The 19,469-nt window shown below is 53.6% G+C and overlaps 2 protein-coding genes across 2 annotated transcripts in view; one reads left to right on the forward strand and one right to left on the reverse strand.

The window, feature by feature from the left end:
* GPS2 (G protein pathway suppressor 2) overlaps positions 1–4,358 on the reverse strand; it is a 34,853-nt gene extending 30,495 nt beyond the window's left edge. Inside the window, exons 1-3 of the mRNA XM_083185915.1 lie at positions 4,201–4,358; positions 3,242–3,355; positions 2,736–2,845 (exon numbers count right to left, since the gene is read on the reverse strand). Coding sequence (XP_083042041.1) covers positions 2,736–2,845; positions 3,242–3,335 — 204 coding nt within the window. The 5' untranslated portion in view covers positions 3,336–3,355; positions 4,201–4,358. The remainder of the gene's footprint in view (positions 1–2,735; positions 2,846–3,241; positions 3,356–4,200) is intronic.
* Positions 4,337–19,469, forward strand: part of NEURL4 (neuralized E3 ubiquitin protein ligase 4) — a 155,103-nt gene continuing 139,970 nt past the window's right edge. The window contains exons 1-4 of the mRNA XM_083180707.1: positions 4,337–4,617; positions 5,535–5,922; positions 11,216–11,281; positions 11,715–11,989. Coding sequence (XP_083036833.1) covers positions 4,456–4,617; positions 5,535–5,922; positions 11,216–11,281; positions 11,715–11,989 — 891 coding nt within the window. The 5' untranslated portion in view covers positions 4,337–4,455. The remainder of the gene's footprint in view (positions 4,618–5,534; positions 5,923–11,215; positions 11,282–11,714; positions 11,990–19,469) is intronic.

Here is a 19,469-nt window from a genome sequence, read left to right on the forward strand (position 1 = left end):
CCTACGCCAACCCAACATCCAGCAGCACCACCTACACCAACCCAACATCCAGCAGCACCACCTACGCCAACCCAACATCCAGCAGCACCACCTACGCCAACCCAACATCCACCAGCACCAAAAACCCTACACAGCTTACGCTAGCCAGCTTAACCACCTCCAAAACGGGATGCGGTCATTTGGTCGAATGCATTATGGTCAAATGTCATTACATCGAATCCATTAGGTCGAATTGCTAAAAGGTCGACATGATTCTAGGTCGACATGGGAAAAGGTCGAAATGATTCTAGGTCGAAAGGTCATTAGTTCGACAGGTCATTAGGTCGACAAGGTCATTAGTTCGACATTGTCTAGGTCGACATTCACAAAGTCGACATGGGGTTTTTCACTGTTTTTTGAGCCGACATGTGCTGACAGGCGGTATTTCATGCCCTACCATCCACTAGGGCGTGGTGGGAGAATAAAATAGTGTGCCGAGCGTAGCGAGGCACCGTGCCCGACGCATTGCGAGCGCAGCGAGCGATGCGAGGGGATGCAGTGCACTTTAAACTGTGTCCATGTCGACATTCAGGTAAAAAAACAGTGAAAAACCCCATGTCGACTTTGTGAATGTCGACCTAGACAATGTCGAACTAATGACCTTTTCGACCTAATGACCTTTTGACCTAGAATCATTTCGACCTTTTCCCATGTCGACCTAGAATCATGTCGACCTTTTAGCAATTCGACCTAATGGATTCGATGTAATGACATTCGACCATAATGCATTCGACCAAACGATCCCAACCCTCCAAAACTTATGCTAGTCAGCATCAACCAGTCACCACCACCTCCAACCCAGCATCCACCAGTCACCACCACCGCCAACCCAGCACCCACCGGTCGCCAGCGGCACCACCGCCAACCCAGCACCCACCGGTCGCCAGCGGCACCACCGCCAACCCAGCACCCACCGGTCGCCAGCGGCACCACCGCCAACCCAGCACCCACCGGTCGCCAGCGGCACCTACGCCAACCCAGCACCCACCGGTCGCCAGCGGCACCTACGCCAACCCAGCACCCACCGGTCGTCAGCGGCACCTACGCCAACCCAGCACCCACCGGTCGTCAGCGGCACCTACGCCAACCCAGCACCCACCGGTCGTCAGCGGCACCTACGCCAACCCAGCACCCACCGGTCGTCAGCGGCACCTACGCCAACCCAGCACCCACCGGTCGTCAGCGGCACCTACGCCAACCCAGCACCCACCGGTCGTCAGCGGCACCTACGCCAACCCAGCACCCACCGGTCGTCAGCGGCACCTACGCCAACCCAGCACCCACCGGTCGTCAGCGGCACCTACGCCAACCCAGCACCCACCGGTCGTCAGCGGCACCTACGCCAACCCAGCACCCACCGGTCGTCAGCGGCACCTACGCCAACCCAGCACCCACCGGTCGTCAGCGGCACCTACGCCAACCCAGCACCCACCGGTCGTCAGCGGCACCTACGCCAACCCAGCACCCACCGGTCAGCAGCGGCACCTACGCCAACCCAGCACCCACCGGTCGTCAGCGGCACCTACGCCAACCCAGCACCCACCGGTCGTCAGCGGCACCTACGCCAACCCAGCACCCACCGGTCGTCAGCGGCACCTACGCCAACCCAGCACCCACCGGTCGTCAGCGGCACCTACGCCAACCCAGCACCCACCGGTCGTCAGCGGCACCTACGCCAACCCAGCACCCACCGGTCGTCAGCGGCACCTACGCCAACCCAGCACCCACCGGTCGTCAGCGGCACCTACGCCAACCCAGCACCCACCGGTCGTCAGCAGCACCTACGCCAACCCAGCACCCACCGGTCGTCAGCGGCACCTACACCAACCCAGCACCCACCGGTCGTCAGCGGCACCTACGCCAACCCAGCACCCACCGGTCAGCAGCACCACCTCCACCAACCACCAGTCTGCACCACCACATACCTCCCAACATGACCCATGCCAGGAGGGACACAATGCTCTGTTTCTGGACTTCCCTCTTAATTTATTATTGGCATCACCTGTGTTGAACAGGTTAATTGATAAGAAAGGTGTCACCACAGGTGATGGCAATCATAAATAAAGAGAAAAGCCCAGGAATAGAGTATTATGTCCCTCCTGGAAAAGGTAATGTTGGAAGGTATGCCACAACCATCTAAGCCAACCCAACATCCACCAGTCAGCAGCACCCCCTCCGCAAACCCAACATCCACCAGTCTGCACCACCACCTCCGCCAACCCAATATCTACCAGTCAGCAGCACCACCTCCGCCAACCCAATATCTACCAGTCTGCACCACCCCCTCCGCCAACCCAATATCCACCAGTCTGCACCACCACCTCCGCCAACCCAACATCCACCAGTCTGCACCACCACCTCCGCCAACCCAACATCCACCAGTCTGCACCACCCCCTCCGCCAACCCAATATCTACCAGTCTGCACCACCCCCTCCGCCAACCCAATATCTACCAGTCAGCAGCACCACCTCCGCCAACCCAACTTCCACCAGTCTGCACCACCACCTCCGCCAACCCAATATCTACCAGTCAGCACCACCACATCCAGAAACCCAACTTCTGCTAGTTACCAGCACCTCCACAACTTGCATCAGCCACCTCCACAAGCTCCAACAACAGTACAAACATTCTGTCCATGTGCCAACCTTCTGTTGATGCGAGACATTTGCTGGGTGACCTGACAACATTCATATACCTGCTCCCGTGTCTCCTCCAGGGACATCCTCTCCTCCATTTCCTTCTTTCTTCTTCTCTCCTGTTCATCTCGCAGCTTCTGTTCCATCATTTTATCCACTTCTTCCTCCTCTGGAAAACAAATCCATCAAGCAACAGGTGTAAACGCAAATTATGATAGGTGTGATCTGCCCAACATTACTCATTCCCCAATCTCCCCGCAGACACAACTGGTCACAGCCTCTCCCCTCCTACATCACCCCCTGCCCCAGACACAACCAGCTTCAGCTTCTCCCCTCCTCCACGCCCACCCCACCCCAACACAATTGGTCGCAGCCTTGCCTCTCCCCCAGACACAATCGGTCACAGCCTCTCCCATCACACCCACCCCCGGACACAACAGGTCTCAGCCTCTCCCCTCCTCCATCAAACCCCACTGTCAGGTCACAACCTTATCTGTCCTCCGGTCCCCTAGAAATACCTGGGTCAGCCTTTCCACTGCTCCACCTTCAGTTTTGCACCACTCACCCTGCCTCTTGCGTTCTCGCTCCATCATCACATGCCTGTGAAGAGCTCTTGCCATGGTGTTGGACAGTTTGGGTCTCTCCAGAAGAGCCGGCATGGTGAAAGGTGAGGTGGAAACTACAGAAATAAAGTAAAAATGATGATAAGCTGTATTATACAGACTACAGATCAATCAGGTGGAGATTAAGGGGAGCCCTGGGGTGATAGCAAAGGGTCATATGGACAGAGGACTATGTGATTGATGGGTACAGCGATCAAAGGGGACAGTGGGGATGCAGGGTAGGGGGTGGACGCTGGGGATGCAGGGGCCGGTACGGGGTGGACGCTGGGGATGCAGGGGCCGGCACGGGGTGGCCGCTGGGGATGCAGGGGCCGGTACGGGGTGGCCGCTGGGGCCGGTAGGGGGTGGCCGCTGGGGATGCAGGGGCCGGTAGGGGGAGGCCGCTGGGGATGAAGGGGCCGGTTAGGGGGTGGCCGCTGGGGATGAAGGGGCCGGTACGGGGCGGACGCTGGGGATGCAGGGGCCGGTACGGGGCGGCCGCTGGGGATGCAGGGGCCGGTACAGGGCGGACGCTGGGGATGCAGGGGCCGGTACGGGGCGGACGCTGGGGATGCAGGGGCCGGTACGGGGCGGACGCTGGGGATGCAGGGGCCGGTACGGGGCAGACGCTGGGGATGCAGGGGCCAGTAGGGGGTGGCCGCTGGGGATGCAGGGGCAGGTAGGGGGTGGACACTGGGGCCTGTAGGGAGTGGACACTGGGGCCTATAGGGGGACGACAGGCACTGGGGCAGGTAGGGGGTGGACACCAGTGACGGAATTGCCCCTGGAGAGGGGTGACACAGTGGACCCCAGGGTGTAGGGAGGACTGACACCACAGAGGACCCCAGGAAGGAGAGTGGAGGGGGATGCCACCATGCGGAGGGCGGGGGTGACGAGCGCTGGGCAGGGGGACTCCGGTCACCTCTCGCTGATGACACGGACACAGGCAGGAGACGTCTCCCCCCGAATCCCAGGAGCTCGGCTGGAAGCGGGAATCGGCCTCTTCCGGTCTCTCGCGCCTACTCCGTGACACTTCCCTCAACTCAGGGTGTGACGTCACTTCCGCCCGCCAGCCAGGCCATTCCGCCAACCATGCGGCGCTTCCGCCTGTGTCTGTCAGACTCGTCTCCCTGGTGACGTCGCAAAGTGCCGGGGCTGCTGCCGTAAAGCGGCTGTCATGGCGGAGCTGCACCCCCGCACCGGGAAGCTGGTGATCCTCAGTAACGGGAACCGGACGGCGACGCGGAAACAGCCGGCGCAGGAGTTCAACCAGGGCCTGGTGCTGAGCTGCCGCCCGCTGGGGCCGGGGGAGGTGTTCACCGTGCGGCTGGAGCGCAAGGTACCGGGGAGGAGGGGAGCCCCGGCCTGTGTACCCCTACATGCCTCTGTATACCTGCTGGGTGCCTCTGTATACCTGCTGGGTGCCTCTGTATACCCCTACATGCCTCTGTATACCTGCTGGGTGCCTCTGTATACCTGCTGGGTGCCTCTGTATACCCCTACATGCCTCTGTATACCCCTACATGCCTCTGTATACCTGCTGTGTGCCTCTGTATACCCCTACATGCCTCTGTATACCTGCTGTGTGCCTCTGTATACCCCTACATGCCTCTGTATACCTGCTGGGTGCCTCTGTATACCCCTACATGCCTCTGTATACCTGCTGGGTGCCTCTGTATACCCCTACATGCCTCTGTATACCTGCTGGGTGCCTCTGTATACCTGCCGTGTGCCTCTGTATACCTGCTGTGTGCCTCTGTATACCTGCTGTGTGCCTCTGTATACCTGCTGTGTGCCTCTGTATACCCCTACATGCCTCTGTATACCTGCTGGGTGCCTCTGTGTACCTGCTGGGTGCCTCTGTGTACCTGCTGGGTGCCTCTGTATACCCCTACATGCCTCTGTGTACCTGCTGTGTCCCTCTGTATACCCCTACATGCCTCTGTATACCTGCTGTGCACCTCCCCTACATGCCTCTGTATACCTGCTGGGTGCCTCTGTATCCCCCCCCCCCCTATACCGGCCGCCGGCCTCTGTATAAGCCCTCCATATACCTCTCTTTCATCCCACCACTATATACACCTACCTCCTGCACATAGTTCTCTATCCCCCCACTTTATCTGATGACCAACCTCTCCTGTCGCTCTATCCCCCCACTATATCTGATGACCAACCTCTCCGTGTCGCTCTATTCCCCCCCCCCCCCTCCTCCCCTAATGCAGCACCCTATACTGCTCTATATATTCTCTCCCCTAGATGAACTCCTGGAGTGGATCCATGGAAATTGGCCTGACTACCCAGGACCCCTCTCTTCTCGACTTCCCCAGCAGTGCCACTGGACTGAAGGGTGGTTCATGGATCGTGTCGGGCTGTTCTGTACTAGAAGATGGGCACTCCATTCTGGAGGAATATGGGCAAGACCTGGATCAGCTTGGTGAGGGAGATCGTGTGGGGGTTCAGCGTACCCTCTCTGGGGAACTCCATCTTTGGGTTAATGGCAGAGACTGTGGAATGGCAGCTGCTGGGATTCCACCTGGAGTGTGGGCTGTGGTAGATCTGTATGGGAAATGCACTCAGATCACTGTCGTGTCCTGTCAGCAACCTCCTGAGGAGGAAGAGGAGGACCTGGAGGAGCCGGACTCAGGTGAGCGCCAGCTTATACGGGCCCTATTATCTGTGTACTACTGCCCCTGCGCCCATACTAGCCACCACCCTCATATCGCTGCCAACCCCGTGCTGCCTCGCGGTCCCCATCCAGTTACTTGTGACCCTGTCCTGTGCTGTGTATGCGCCTGGCGTTGTATGTAGCACGGTATTGCTGTGTAGGCGCATGCGGCTGGAGTATGTGGCACGTCATTGTATGTAGCTCGGTATTGCTGTACACGCGCCCGGCGTTGTATGTAGCTCGGTATTGCTGTACACGCGCCCGCCATTGTATGTAGCTCGGTATTGCTGTGCACGCGCCCGCCGTTGTATGTAGCTCGGTATTGCTGTACACGCGCCCGCCATTGTATGTAGCTCGGTATTGCTGTGGTATGTAGCTCGGTATTGCTGTGCACGCGCCCGCCGTTGTATGTAGCTCGGTATTGCTGTGCACGCGCCCGCCGTTGTATGTAGCTCGGTATTGCTGTGCACGCGCCCGCCGTTGTATGTAGCTCGGTATTGGTGTGCACGCGCCCGCCGTTGTATGTAGCTCGGTATTGCTGTGGTATGTAGCTCGGTATTGCTGTGCACGCGCCCGCCGTTGTATGTAGCTCGGTATTGCTGTACACGCGCCCGCCATTGTATGTAGCACGGTATTGCTGTGCACGCGCCCGCCGTTGTATGTAGCTCGGTATTGCTGTGCACGCGCCCGCCGTTGTATGTAGCTCGGTATTGCTGTGCACGCGCCCGCCGTTGTATGTAGCTCGGTATTGCTGTGGTATGTAGCTCGGTATTGCTGTGCACGCGCCCGCCGTTGTATGTAGCACGGTATTGCTGTGCACGCGCCCGCCGTTGTATGTAGCTCTGTATTGCTGTGGTATGTAGCTCGGTATTGCTGTGCCCGCCGTTGTATGTAGCTCGGTATTGCTGTGGTATGTAGCTCGGTATTGCTGTGCACGCGCCCGGCATTGTATGTAGCTCGGTATTGCTGTACACGCGCCCGGCGTTGTATGTAGCTCGGTATTGCTGTGGTATGTAGCTCGGTATTGCTGTGCACGCGCCCGCCGTTGTATGTAGCTCGGTATTGCTGTGCACGCGCCCGCCGTTGTATGTAGCTCGGTATTGCTGTGGTATGTAGCTCGGTATTGCTGTGCACGCGCCCGCCGTTGCATGTAGCTCGGTATTGCTGTGGTATGTAGCTCGGTATTGTTGTGCACGCGCCCGCCGTTGTATGTAGCTCGGTATTGCTGTGGTATGTAGCTCGGTATTGCTGTGGTATGTAGCTCGGTATTGCTGTGCACGCGCCCGCCGTTGTATGTAGCTCGGTATTGCTGTGGTATGTAGCTCGGTATTGTTGTGCACGCGCCCGCCGTTGTATGTAGCTCGGTATTGCTGTGGTATGTAGCTCGGTATTGCTGTGCCCGCCGTTGTATGTAGCTCGGTATTGCTGTGGTATGTAGCTCGGTATTGCTGTGCACGCGCCCGCCGTTGTATGTAGCTCGGTATTGCTGTGGTATGTAGCTCGGTATTGCTGTGCACGCGCCCGCCGTTGTATGTAGCTCGGTATTGCTGTGGTATGTAGCTCGGTATTGCTGTGCACGCGCCCGCCGTTGTATGTAGCTCGGTATTGCTGTGCAAGCGCCCGCCGTTGTATGTAGCTCGGTATTGCTGTGGTATGTAGCTCGGTATTGCTGTGCCCGCCGTTGTATGTAGCTCGGTATTGCTGTGCACGCGCCCGCCGTTGTATGTAGCTCGGTATTGCTGTGGTATGTAGCTCGGTATTGCTGTGCACGCGCCCGCCGTTGTATGTAGCTCGGTATTGCTGTGGTATGTAGCTCGGTATTGCTGTGGTATGTAGCTCGGTATTGCTGTGCCCGCCGTTGTATGTAGCTCCGTATTGCTGTGGTATGTAGCTCGGTATTGCTGTGCACGCGCCCGCCGTTGTATGTAGCTCGGTATTGCTGTGGTATGTAGCTCGGTATTGCTGTGCCCGCCGTTGTATGTAGCTCGGTATTGCCGTTATATGTAGCTCGGTATTGCTGTGCACGCGCACGCCGTTTTATGTAGCTCGGTATTGCTGTGGTATGTAGCTCGGTATTGCTGTGCACGCGCCCGCTGTTGTATGTAGCTCGGTATTGCTGTGGTATGTAGCTCGGTATTGCTGTGCACGCGCCCGCCGTGGTATGTAGCTTTGTATTGCTGTGGTATGTAGCTCCGTATTGCTGTGCCCGCCGTTGTATGTAGCTCCGTATTGCTGTGGTATGTAGCTCGGTATTGCTGTGCACGCGCCCTCCGTTGTATGTAGCTCGGTATTGCTGTGGTATGTAGCTCGGTATTGCTGTGCACGCGCCCGCCGTTGTATGTAGCTCGGTATTGCTGTGGTATGTAGCTCGGTATTGCTGTGCCCGCCGTTGTATGTAGCTCCGTATTGCTGTGGTATGTAGCTCGGTATTGCTGTGCACGCGCCCGCCATTGTATGTAGGTCGGTATTGCTGTGCACGCGCCCGCCGTTGTATGTAGCTCGGTATTGCTGTGGTATGTAGCACGGTATTGCTGTGTACGTGCCCGCCGTTGTATGTAGCTCGGTATTGCTGTGGTATGTAGCTCGGTATTGCTGTGCCCGCCGTTGTATGTAGCTCGGTATTGCTGTGGTATGTAGCTCGGTATTGCTGTGGTATGTAGCTCGGTATTGCTGTGCACGCGCCCGCCGTTGTATGTAGCTCGGTATTGCTGTGGTATGTAGCTCGGTATTGCTGTGCCCGCCGTTGTATGTAGCTCGGTATTGCTGTGGTATGTAGCTCGGTATTGCTGTGCACGCGCCCGCCGTTGTATGTAGCTCCGTATTGCTGTGGTATGTAGCTCGGTATTGCTGTGCACGCGCCCGCCGTTGTATGTAGCTCGGTATTGCTGTGGTATGTAGCTCGGTATTGCTGTGCCCGCCGTTGTATGTAGCTCGGTATTGCTGTGGTATGTAGCTCGGTATTGCAATGCACGCGCCCGCCGTTGTATGTAGCTCGGTATTGCTGTGCACGCGCCCGCCGTTGTATGTAGCTCGGTATTGCTGTGGTATGTAGCTCGGTATTGCTGTGCCCGCCGTTGTATGTAGCTCCGTATTGCTGTGGTATGTAGCTCGGTATTGCTGTGCACGCGCCCGCCGTTGTATGTAGCTCGGTATTGCTGTGGTATGTAGCTCGGTATTGCTGTGCACGCGCCCGCCGTTGTATGTAGCTCGGTATTGCTGTGGTATGTAGCTCGGTATTGCTGTGCAAGCGCCCGCTGTTGTATGTAGCTCCGTATTGCTGTGGTATGTAGCTCGGTATTGCTGTGCACGCGCCCTGCCGTTGTATGTAGCTCCGTATTGCTGTGGTATGTAGCTCGGTATTGCTGTGCACGCGCCCGCCGTTGTATGTAGCTCGGTATTGCTGTGGTATGTAGCTCGGTATTGCTGTGCCCGCCGTTGTATGTAGCTCGGTATTGCTGTGGTATGTAGCTCGGTATTGCTGTGCACGCGCCCGCCGTTGTATGTAGCTCGGTATTGCTGTGCACGCGCCCGCCGTTGTATGTAGCTCGGTATTGCTGTGGTATGTAGCTCGGTATTGCTGTGCCCGCCGTTGTATGTAGCTCCGTATTGCTGTGGTATGTAGCTCGGTATTGCTGTGCACGCGCCCGCCGTTGTATGTAGCTCGGTATTGCTGTGGTATGTAGCTCGGTATTGCTGTGCACGCGCCCGCCGTTGTATGTAGCTCGGTATTGCTGTGGTATGTAGCTCGGTATTGCTGTGCAAGCGCCCGCTGTTGTATGTAGCTCGGTATTGCTGTGGTATGTAGCTCGGTATTGCTGTGCACGCGCCCGCCGTTGTATGTAGCTCGTTATTGCTGTGGTATGTAGCTCGGTATTGCTGTGCACGCGCCCGCCGTTGTATGTAGCTCGGTATTGCTGTGGTATGTAGCTCGGTATTGCTGTGCACGCGCCCGCCGTTGTATGTAGCTCGGTATTGCTGTGCCCGCCGTTGTATGTAGCTCGGTATTGCTGTGGTATGTAGCTCGGTATTGCTGTGCACGCCGTTGTATGTAGCTCGGTATTGCTGTGGTATGTAGCTCGGTATTGCTGTGCACGCGCCCGCCGTTGTATGTAGCTCGGTATTGCTGTGGTATGTAGCTCGGTATTGCTGTGCCCGCCGTTGTATGTAGCTCGGTATTGCTGTGGTATGTAGCTCGGTATTGCTGTGCACGCGCCCGCCGTTGTATGTAGCTCGGTATTGCTGTGGTATGTAGCTCGGTATTGCTGTGGTATGTAGCTCGGTATTGCTGTGCACGCGCCCGCCGTTGTATGTAGCTCGGTATTGCTGTGCCCGCCGTTGTATGTAGCTCCGTATTGCTGTGGTATGTAGCTCGGTATTGCTGTGCAAGCGCCCGCCGTTGTATGTAGCTCGGTATTGCTGTGGTATGTAGCTCGGTATTGCTGTGCACGCGCCCGCCGTTGTATGTAGCTCGGTATTGCTGTGCACGCGCCCCCCGTTGTATGTAGCTCGGTATTGCTGTGCACGCGCCCGCCGTTGTATGTAGCTCGGTATTGCTGTGCACGCGCCCCCCGTTGTATGTAGCTCGGTATTGCTGTGCACGCGCCCGCAGTTGTATGTAGCTCGGTATTGCTGTGCACGCGCCCCCCGTTGTATGTAGCTCGGTATTGCTGTGCACGCACCCGCCGTTGTATGTAGCTCGGTATTGCTGTGGTATGTAGCTCGGTATTGCTGTGCACGCGCCCGCTGTGGTATGTAGCTTGGTATTGCTGTGCACACGCCCGCCGTTGTATGTAGCTCGGTATTGCTGTGGTATGTAGCTCGGTATTGCTGTGTACGCGCCCGCCATTGTATGTAGCTCGGTATTGCTGTGCAAGCGCCCGCCGTTGTATGTAGCTCGGTATTGCTGTGGTATGTAGCTCGGTATTGCTGTGTACGCGCCCGCCATTGTATGTAGCTCGGTATTGCTGTGGTATGTAGCTCGGTATTGCTGTGTACGCGCCCGCCATTGTGTGTAGCTCGGTATTGCTGTGCACGCGCCCCCCGTTGTATGTAGCTCGGTATTGCTGTGCACGCGCCCGCCGTTGTATGTAGCTCGGTATTGCTGTGGTATGTAGCTCGGTATTGCTGTGCACGCGCCCGCTGTGGTATGTAGCTCGGTATTGCTGTGGTATGTAGCTCGGTATTGCTGTGCACGCGCCCGCCGTTGTATGTAGCTCGGTATTGCTCAGTGTATTTTGCACCAGGTGTGATGTGTATATTCCTATGTCTGCAGGTTCCTTGCACTCCGAAGGACAGCCTCGCCCTGATAAATTCCCCAGCAGCCTGGACTCTGACAACGGTGAGTGACAATGGTGGTGGTTACCATGTCTGTGACCATACAAATCTGACCAATCAGACAATGATTCTGGTGTTAGTCACTGCCCACTACCATAATTCCTTTGCCACAGTGCTCTTTGCTGCCGTCTTTACCTCCACTGTAAATGCCAAATGTGCGCCAGTCATCAGCATTAATGGGTGTTGTGTGTGTGGCTGCTGCAGAACCTCTTTGCTCATAACGCTGCTGGTTCTTCCTGACCTTGGGTCTGGACTGCAGGATAGCAGGCGTAGTGGTGGCGCAGAATGCTTGGTTCACCACTGGAGTGTTAGCTCTTTGCTCCACCAATCCTAGTGCGAGTGAACGTGGAGCTCACGTTGGTCCCGTGTCTGGATTGTGGGAAGAGCAATAGGCTGGGATGACCTCACACGATGACCCATGTCTCTGTCACTTCCAGGGTTCTCCAGCACAGAGCTCTCCGCAGTGGTAAGTAATGCCATCTTGTCAGCATATCACGGCAATCTTCTGAATGTAAGCCTGGGCTCGCCTCCACCCTCTGCGGAGCACTCGCCACCCACGTCCAATGATGCTCTGCTGTTCCATGAGAAATGCGGCACTCTCATCAAACTCAGCAATGGCAACAAGACTGCGGAACGGAGGAGGCCCCTCGATGAGTTCAACAATGGCGTGGTGATGACCAACCGGCCCCTGAAGGACGGCGAGATGTTTGAGGTAAGAGCGGTCTTCTGTCTGATCTGCCATTTATACTTCGGGACACATCAGGGGCCACAGGGCTAACGCTGGGTAGTGGGGAGAGCATTCCAGCACCAATAACTTCTTCCTGCCTCCCAGGCAGACCAGGCTCCTCCCCCTCCCCCGCCTCCAGGCCAGGAAGCTTAGTTTTTTCCGGTGCTGGCAGGAGCCAACATGCACCATACAGAGGGGCTGCACTAAGCCGCCTTACTCCATTTTATTCTTATTCTTACACTGACTGGGGGTCTATTAGACACCAACGCTGCTGCTCCATCACCTGGGCCCGGCGGCTACAGCACCACGCATCAGTGAGTGACCGCAGCCGGCCCCTGGCACTCCTGGGGACAGATGGGCTGTGATAGCAAGTGGATGGCTTCTTTGCCACCTGCTCCTGCTGGACCACCAGGGATGCAGGTGTGTGGGCAGCAGTGCCGGTAGTGGGGCCACCCGGCGCGCATCGGATCCCCGCAATTTTACCGGCGCTGCATTAGGTCATTTCCCTGGTTGCCATTTGGTAGCTGGGGGAGTGGGCTCTCCTCACACAGCCACTTCCCTGGGGATAGTAGGCAGCACATCACACATAGTCAAATAATGGTGGTAGGGGATTCTATCATCAGGAGAACAGACAGGGCAATCTGCTATCGGGACCGTGATCGCCGTACAGTCTGTTGTCTCTCGGGTACGGCACATCGCGGACCGAGTATACAGATTGTTGGGTGGGGCTGGGAGCAACCCGGCAGTCTTGGTGCACATCGGTATCAATGACAAAGTTAGTGGTAGGTGGGATGTCCTCAAGACAGAGTATAGGGAATTAGGTAAGAAATGAAAAGCGAGGACATCTAGGGTAATATTCTCTGAATTATTACCAGTGCCACGCACTAGCTCAGGGAGGCAGAGGGAGATCAGGGAGGTAAACGTGTGGCTAAAGGACTGGTGTAGGAAGGTGGGATTGTGTTCATGGAACACTGGGCGGACTTCTCGGTCAGGCGCCATCTGGTGCTGGGAGGAAGGATGGTTGGAGGAGATTTTAAACTAGGTGACTGGTGGGTGGGGGTGGCTAGATACTATGGGACCTGTATTGAGAATAGTAGGATTGGGGTCCAGAATCAATTTGGGGAGGACAGAGTTACAGGCAATGTCCGGGGTTACTAATAAGGGTAATTCCCAGGGTGCTACAGGAATGTTATGTAATATTAGGTACAGCTCTCAGGTACAGATGACCTTGGAGTATGGGAAGGCGCGAATGACATAGGAAGAGGTCTCAAAACTGTAAATAGGTCGGACAGTGGGCATGGTGGGGAGGCTGTAGAGAGACTATTGAGGGGGAGGTGGGTACGAGGAAGTTAGGAAGGAATACAAATAAGTCCAGAGGAGAAATTCAACACAATGTTCGGGACGGAACTAAAAATAAAATGCCTACTGGCTAATGCAAGAAGCTTAGCAGGTAAAATCGGGGAACTAGAAACTGTGGTCACTAGGGACGATTATGACATTATTGGTATTACAGAAACATGGTGTAACGAGTCGCACAACTGGGCATTATACATTGAGGGATATACACTCTACAGAAAAGACAGGGAAAATCTGGGGGGGGGGGTGGTGCCTATATGTAAAAAAATAACTTAACATTGTGTGAGAAAGAAATGAGCACAGGCACAGAGGAAGACTACATGGAGGCCGTGTGGGCAGAGATAACTGACAATAACAAAAACCTAATAACAGAATTTATAATAGGGGTATGCTATAGACCTCCGAACATAAACGAAGGGGACGAGTCTCTTCTTTTCAAACCAAATCAAACAATCATCAGATCAGGGCCAGGTATTAATTATGGGGATTTTAATTTACCTGATATTGATTGGAAAAACGTAACATGTAAAACAGCAAGAAGCAATGGGTTCCCAAACTTACTTAAAGACCAGTTTATCACACAAACGGTAGAAGCTCCAACTCGTGATGAGGCATTATTGGATTTAGTATTAACAAATAACATAGATTTACTTTCAAACACAAAAGTAATTGAACATCTAGGGAACAGTGACCACAATATGGTTTCACTATAAATCAACTTCAGTAAATGACATCATAAAGGATCGACAAAAATACTAAACTTCAGAAAAGCGAACTTCGAATTATTCAGAGAAGCCCTAAAAAGAATTGTGTGGGAAACGTTTTTTGAGGGGAAAAATGCTGAGGAAATGTGGGATACTCTAAAAAATGTACTTCAATCATTAACTATTAAATACATTCCTAAAGTAAATAAGGGTACATTCAATAAAAAACAAAACACCATGGTTGGACAAAAAAGGTCAATAATAAAACAGGAGCGTTTAAATTCTATAAAAATAACTTAAATGAGGAGGCGTCCACCAATTACAAAGAATCAAACAAAATTTGCAAAGGGGCAATCAAAGTAGCTTAAAGGGATTATGAAGAGCGCATAGCCACTGAAAGTAAAACTAACCCCAAGAGGTTTCTCTAACGTCCTATGGGATACTGGGGTTCAATACTATGGGGATAGAGAACCTCCACAGGAGAGACAGGCACATAAGATCTTTCAGTGTGGGTGCACTGGCTCCTCCCCTCTATCCTCCCTCCACTAGTCAGTTTAGAAAAATGTGCCTCAGGAGAGGCTGCACTTCTGGGAGCTCCAGAGAGATTGTTTGTTTGTTATTTTGGGGCGCTGCTTTTAGACCTAGGCAGCAGTCCTGCTTTGAGGGTGCCAGGGGAAGGGTCAGTCACCGGCCTCTTCAGGCGCAGAGCTGCCCTGCTGCAGGACTTTGTCCTGAGAGGGGTTTTCTGTCACCGCACAGCATGGCGCAGGGTCTGAAGACTACAAGTGGTGAGTACTAGTCGGGGTTCTCCACAGGGGGTACCCCGACTTCATGTGCGGCAAGATGGCGGCGGCAGTAGCGGCGGACCTCGTGCAGGTACCGCGCTAACCCCTATCTTTAATATATTTACTGGCATGTACAGATAGCCGCTTTACCACCAGGGCTATGGCAGTATCTGTTTTTTGCAAAAAAGGACAGATATAGTCTAAAACGCCAGCTTTGTATTGCTAACAGCGCCAGCTCCGTGTTGGGGAGCGGGGCTTAGCTCAGAGCGGGACCAGGCTCTGCTGGTTGCGCCTTAACATACTTCCTGCTTCTTTCTGCATGCTGAGGTCGCCATTACAGCTCCTCATCGGTGGGGTGGATCTGCCGGCAGAGACAGCAAGTTATAGCGCTATTTAACGCTTGCATTGCGTTGCCTAGCTTATGTATACTTGTATGACACTGTGTTTTTTATGAATATAGAATCACTGTGTTTTTACTGTACAAACCAGCTCTCTCAAATCTGTGAGCTAAGGTCACAGGGTGCACTGGTACCCAAGTAGCTCTGTTTTCTTCCACACTGGCTAGTTAAGATTGGTTAACTGCTTAACACATAGCCTCTGTATTACACACTTACAGACAGAGTGTGTGTGTGTGTGTGTGTGTGTGTGTGTGTGTGTGTGTGTGTGGCGCGTGGCTGAGTGTCCAGCTTCACAATGGTGAAGACATTGACCTGCATGGTGTGCAACACCAAGTTTTTCCTTTTCAGGGTCCATGGGTCCCACAGGAGACATTGGGGTTGTAGGTGGATCCAGGGGGTCCGAGGCACCAATCAGCGAAGCTTCTTAAGATTTCCAAGGATGCCCGGGCCCTCTCCCCTATAACCCCGCCTCCAGGCTCACACAGCTCAGTTTTTGTTTGGTGCCTGCAGGAAGCAGACGCACCTTTATATCAGCGGGGGTTACCTCACTGAGGTAACCCCATAAAAGCTTATTTTTAATTTTTACTTTTCTATTTTTACATCTCGTTCAGAAAGACCTCTCTCATGGCAATTATAGCTGAATATCTCCACCGTCTGAGTATCCGAGTCTTTTTATATATATATATATACGACCTACTACTGGTGGCCAAGTCCCTATTATTGCTGTTATCTCACCTATAGATAACAATCAGGACACTCCAACATCTCGGTTGGCTCCTCTCGCAACAAATGTGGCATTTGGAGAGCTACCCTGGACACTCAGTCATGGAGGATGTCTCTTCTCAGAGACAAGGACAATTCTCGGCAACACCACATATGGGTGTTTTTTTGCAGAGTCCCAGAGTCTTAAGCCACTGGGCGCAATGAAAATCTTGGGATTGATGATGTCAATGTTTGAACATGGTGGAGTGGGCACAGTTTCATTTTTGCCCTCTCAACACCTCATTCTGGCAAAACGGATGGACAATATCAGGTCCACATTTCTCAAGTCAATGTCCCTTCTGGTTCTAAGAATGGACGATCCTCACTTACGACACAACCCTTCGAGGCTGGGGGACATTAGCTTACTCCCGAGCCTTGCAGGGCGTGTGGACCAATCCAAAAACACGTCTCTCCATCAACGTGTTGGAGCTTCGGGCAGCTTACAATGCCCTAATCCGCTCTCAGGACCTTCTTCAGAAGAACCCGGTCCTGATCAGAGCAGACAAGGCCACGGCTGTGGTGTACATACTTGACCAAGGAGACCCTCGCAGCACTGCTGCTCTCCAAGTAGTCTCTAGGATCTCTTCCTGGGCGAAACAGTGTCTTCTGGCTCTGTCTGCGATCTTCATTCCAGCAGTTCTAAATTGGGAAACAGATCCCTAAATCGACTTCCATCGGGGGGAGTGGTCACTCCATCCGGAGTTGTTCGCCCTCCTCAAAGACCGATGGGACCTACCAGACGTGGACTTAATGGTGTCCAGACACAACAAAAGTGTCAACTTTCGGGTCAGGGTACAGGGATCCTCAAGCTAGCTTCATGGATGCCTTAGCACTTTCAAGGAATTATCATCTTCCGTATGCCTTCCCACAAAGATCCATGATTCCCAGGGTAATCAGGATATTCAAACAGGGAGGCGGGAATCTCGTCCTGATAGTTTCAGCCTGGCCACTGAGCACTTTTATGTGGACCTTCTACAAATGTCCTCCCAACCACCCTTCCTCTTAACCTTTCGGGTGGTCTCATACTCGAGGACCTTGTCAGCGCCTGCCGTTGATAGCGTGGCGCTTGAAACTACTTTACTGTAAAGTAAAAGTTTTTCTTCCAAAAAAAAAAAGCCAAGGTCATGATTCAGGCGTGCAAGCCAGCATCATTCAGAATTTATTAACAAATATGGCACACCTACTGTATGTGGTGTACGGCTAGGAAGTTTGATCCAAAGGTTTTCAAGGTAGCCAGAATTCTGGCATTCCTACAAAAGGGTCTGAACATTGGACTTAGACTGCTGTCTCTGAAAATCCAAGTCTCACCCTTATCCATCTGGGTTCAGATGAAATTAACCCTCTTACCGGAGGTACGTACACTCCTACAAGGAGTGATTCATTTTCACCTCCATATCTTCCTCCTACAACTCAGTGGGATTTGTCACTCGTACTGCAGGCCTTAATCAAGCCTCCTTTCGAGCCGCTACAAGCGGCGGATTTCAAAAGGTTGACAGACAAGATAGTATTTGTCTTGGTCATTGCTTCCGCAAGATATGTCAGCTTTTTCATGTACTGTAAGCTCCTCTCCTCATATTTTATCCCAATAGGGATGTAGTGGACTAAAACATCGCACCTTCTAAAGTTGGTCTCCAGATTCCACATCAATCAGGAGATTGTGATTCCGGCATTTAACACGGAATATATCTCTACAGAGGAACGCTTATTGGATGTGGTCAGGGCTCTGACCATCTACATTGACCGTACTAAGACGGTCAGAAAATCTAACTCCCTTTTCGTGGTTTATGAATTCCACAAAAAGGGTTGGCCAGCGAGCAAACAGACTATTGCTCGCTGGATCTGCATGGCTATTCAAGATGCTTATTGGCAGGATAATCTGCCTTTTCCTCCTTCCACCAAAGCACACTCTTCCAGAGCGGCTGACCTATAATGGGCAACATGCCAAGGTGATTTGGCCGAACAGCTGTGCAAGGCTGCAACGTGGTCATCTGTTCGTACCTTCATTAAGTTCTATGCTTTTGACACGTTCGCCTCCCAGGATTCCTCCTTTGGTCGTCGGGTACTTCTGACACCTCAGGCAAATTCCCTCCCTTGAAATACGGCTTGTGACATCCCCAATGTCCCCTGTGGGACCCATGGACCCTGAAAAGGAAAAGGAAAGTTATGGTAGAACCTACCTTTTGTTAACTTTCTTTCCTTGAAGACCATGGGAACCACAGGGCGCCCTCCCTTCAATTTGTTCCTGAGGTATCCCTAGGTGTGATATTCTGCACTGTGACCTTTAACGACCATAGTCTTGTTCATGTACCGTGATATGTTTGTATGTGTACTTGGACATGTGTTCTCTCTGTCCTCTTCTTTTCTCCGCTTCCTGCTTACGGCTTGTTACCAAAACTGAGCTATGTGAGCCTGGAGGCGGGGTTATAGGGGAGAGGGCCCGGGCATCCTGGGAAATCTTAAGAAGCTTCGCTGATTGGTGCCTCGGACCCCCTGGATCCACCTACAACCCCAATGTCCCCTGTGGTTCCCATGGACTTCAAGGAAAGAAAGTTAACAAAGGTAGGTTCTACCATAACTTTCCTTATCCCTGCCTCAGTCACAGGTTACCTGTGAACCCTGTATGTCTCCACAGCCCAGTAGGAATACACCCCCGGATAGTGGTGTGCCCCCACAATACAGTGGGGTGTCACAGGGAGATAATGATCCCGCATGGGCCAGCAGCATTAAAACGCTGTTAGATTCACTCTCTTCCCAGCTGGCTGCTAATACACAGCAGACTCAGAGGGTACAGAAGGATTTAGCCATCCTATCAGCTAGGGTGGACATTATCACCCCCTTTCCCAGCCAGTCCAGCCAGTCTCAGAAAAGGCTCTTGTCGGCTGTGGCCCCTGATACAGAGAGGATGATATCCTTGATGAGGGGGAGGAGTTGCAGGATCAGGAGCCTGTACAAGACCAGGCACCAGTACATGGCCCTGAACCTCTTATCAGAGCCATTAGGGAGGTCTTAGAGCTCCCTCTGGAGGAAGTCACGGAGGGTGACTCCTTCTTTATGACACAGAAGAAACAATCTGTGTGTTTCCCAGAGCAGGCGGAACTAGAGGGTGTTTTCAAAAACGCCTGGAAAAACCCTGAGAAGAGGTTCCAGCTCACAAAGAGGTTCGCAAATGCGTATCCTTTTGACCCTGCACGTAGAAAATTGGGGGAGGAGCCGCCTGTTGTGGACTCCTCCGTTTCACGCCTTTGTAAAAAGGTGTTACTACCGGTCCCAGGTGTTTCCACCCTTAAGGACGGGGCTGACAGGAGACTGGAGACCACACTCAAGTCTATGTATACGGCTAGTGGGGCCTCTCAACGTCCCGTACTGGCCAGTTGTTGGATGGCTAAGGCTATTCACACTTGGTCCACCCAGATCCAGGAGGGTTTGCTGGGGGACATGTCGGTGGCGCAGTTAGGAGAAA

The sequence above is a fragment of the Crinia signifera genome, chromosome 4 (assembly GCF_055691185.1).
Source record: "Crinia signifera chromosome 4, ASM5569118v1, whole genome shotgun sequence".
NCBI classification, from domain to species: Eukaryota; Metazoa; Chordata; class Amphibia; order Anura; family Myobatrachidae; genus Crinia; species Crinia signifera.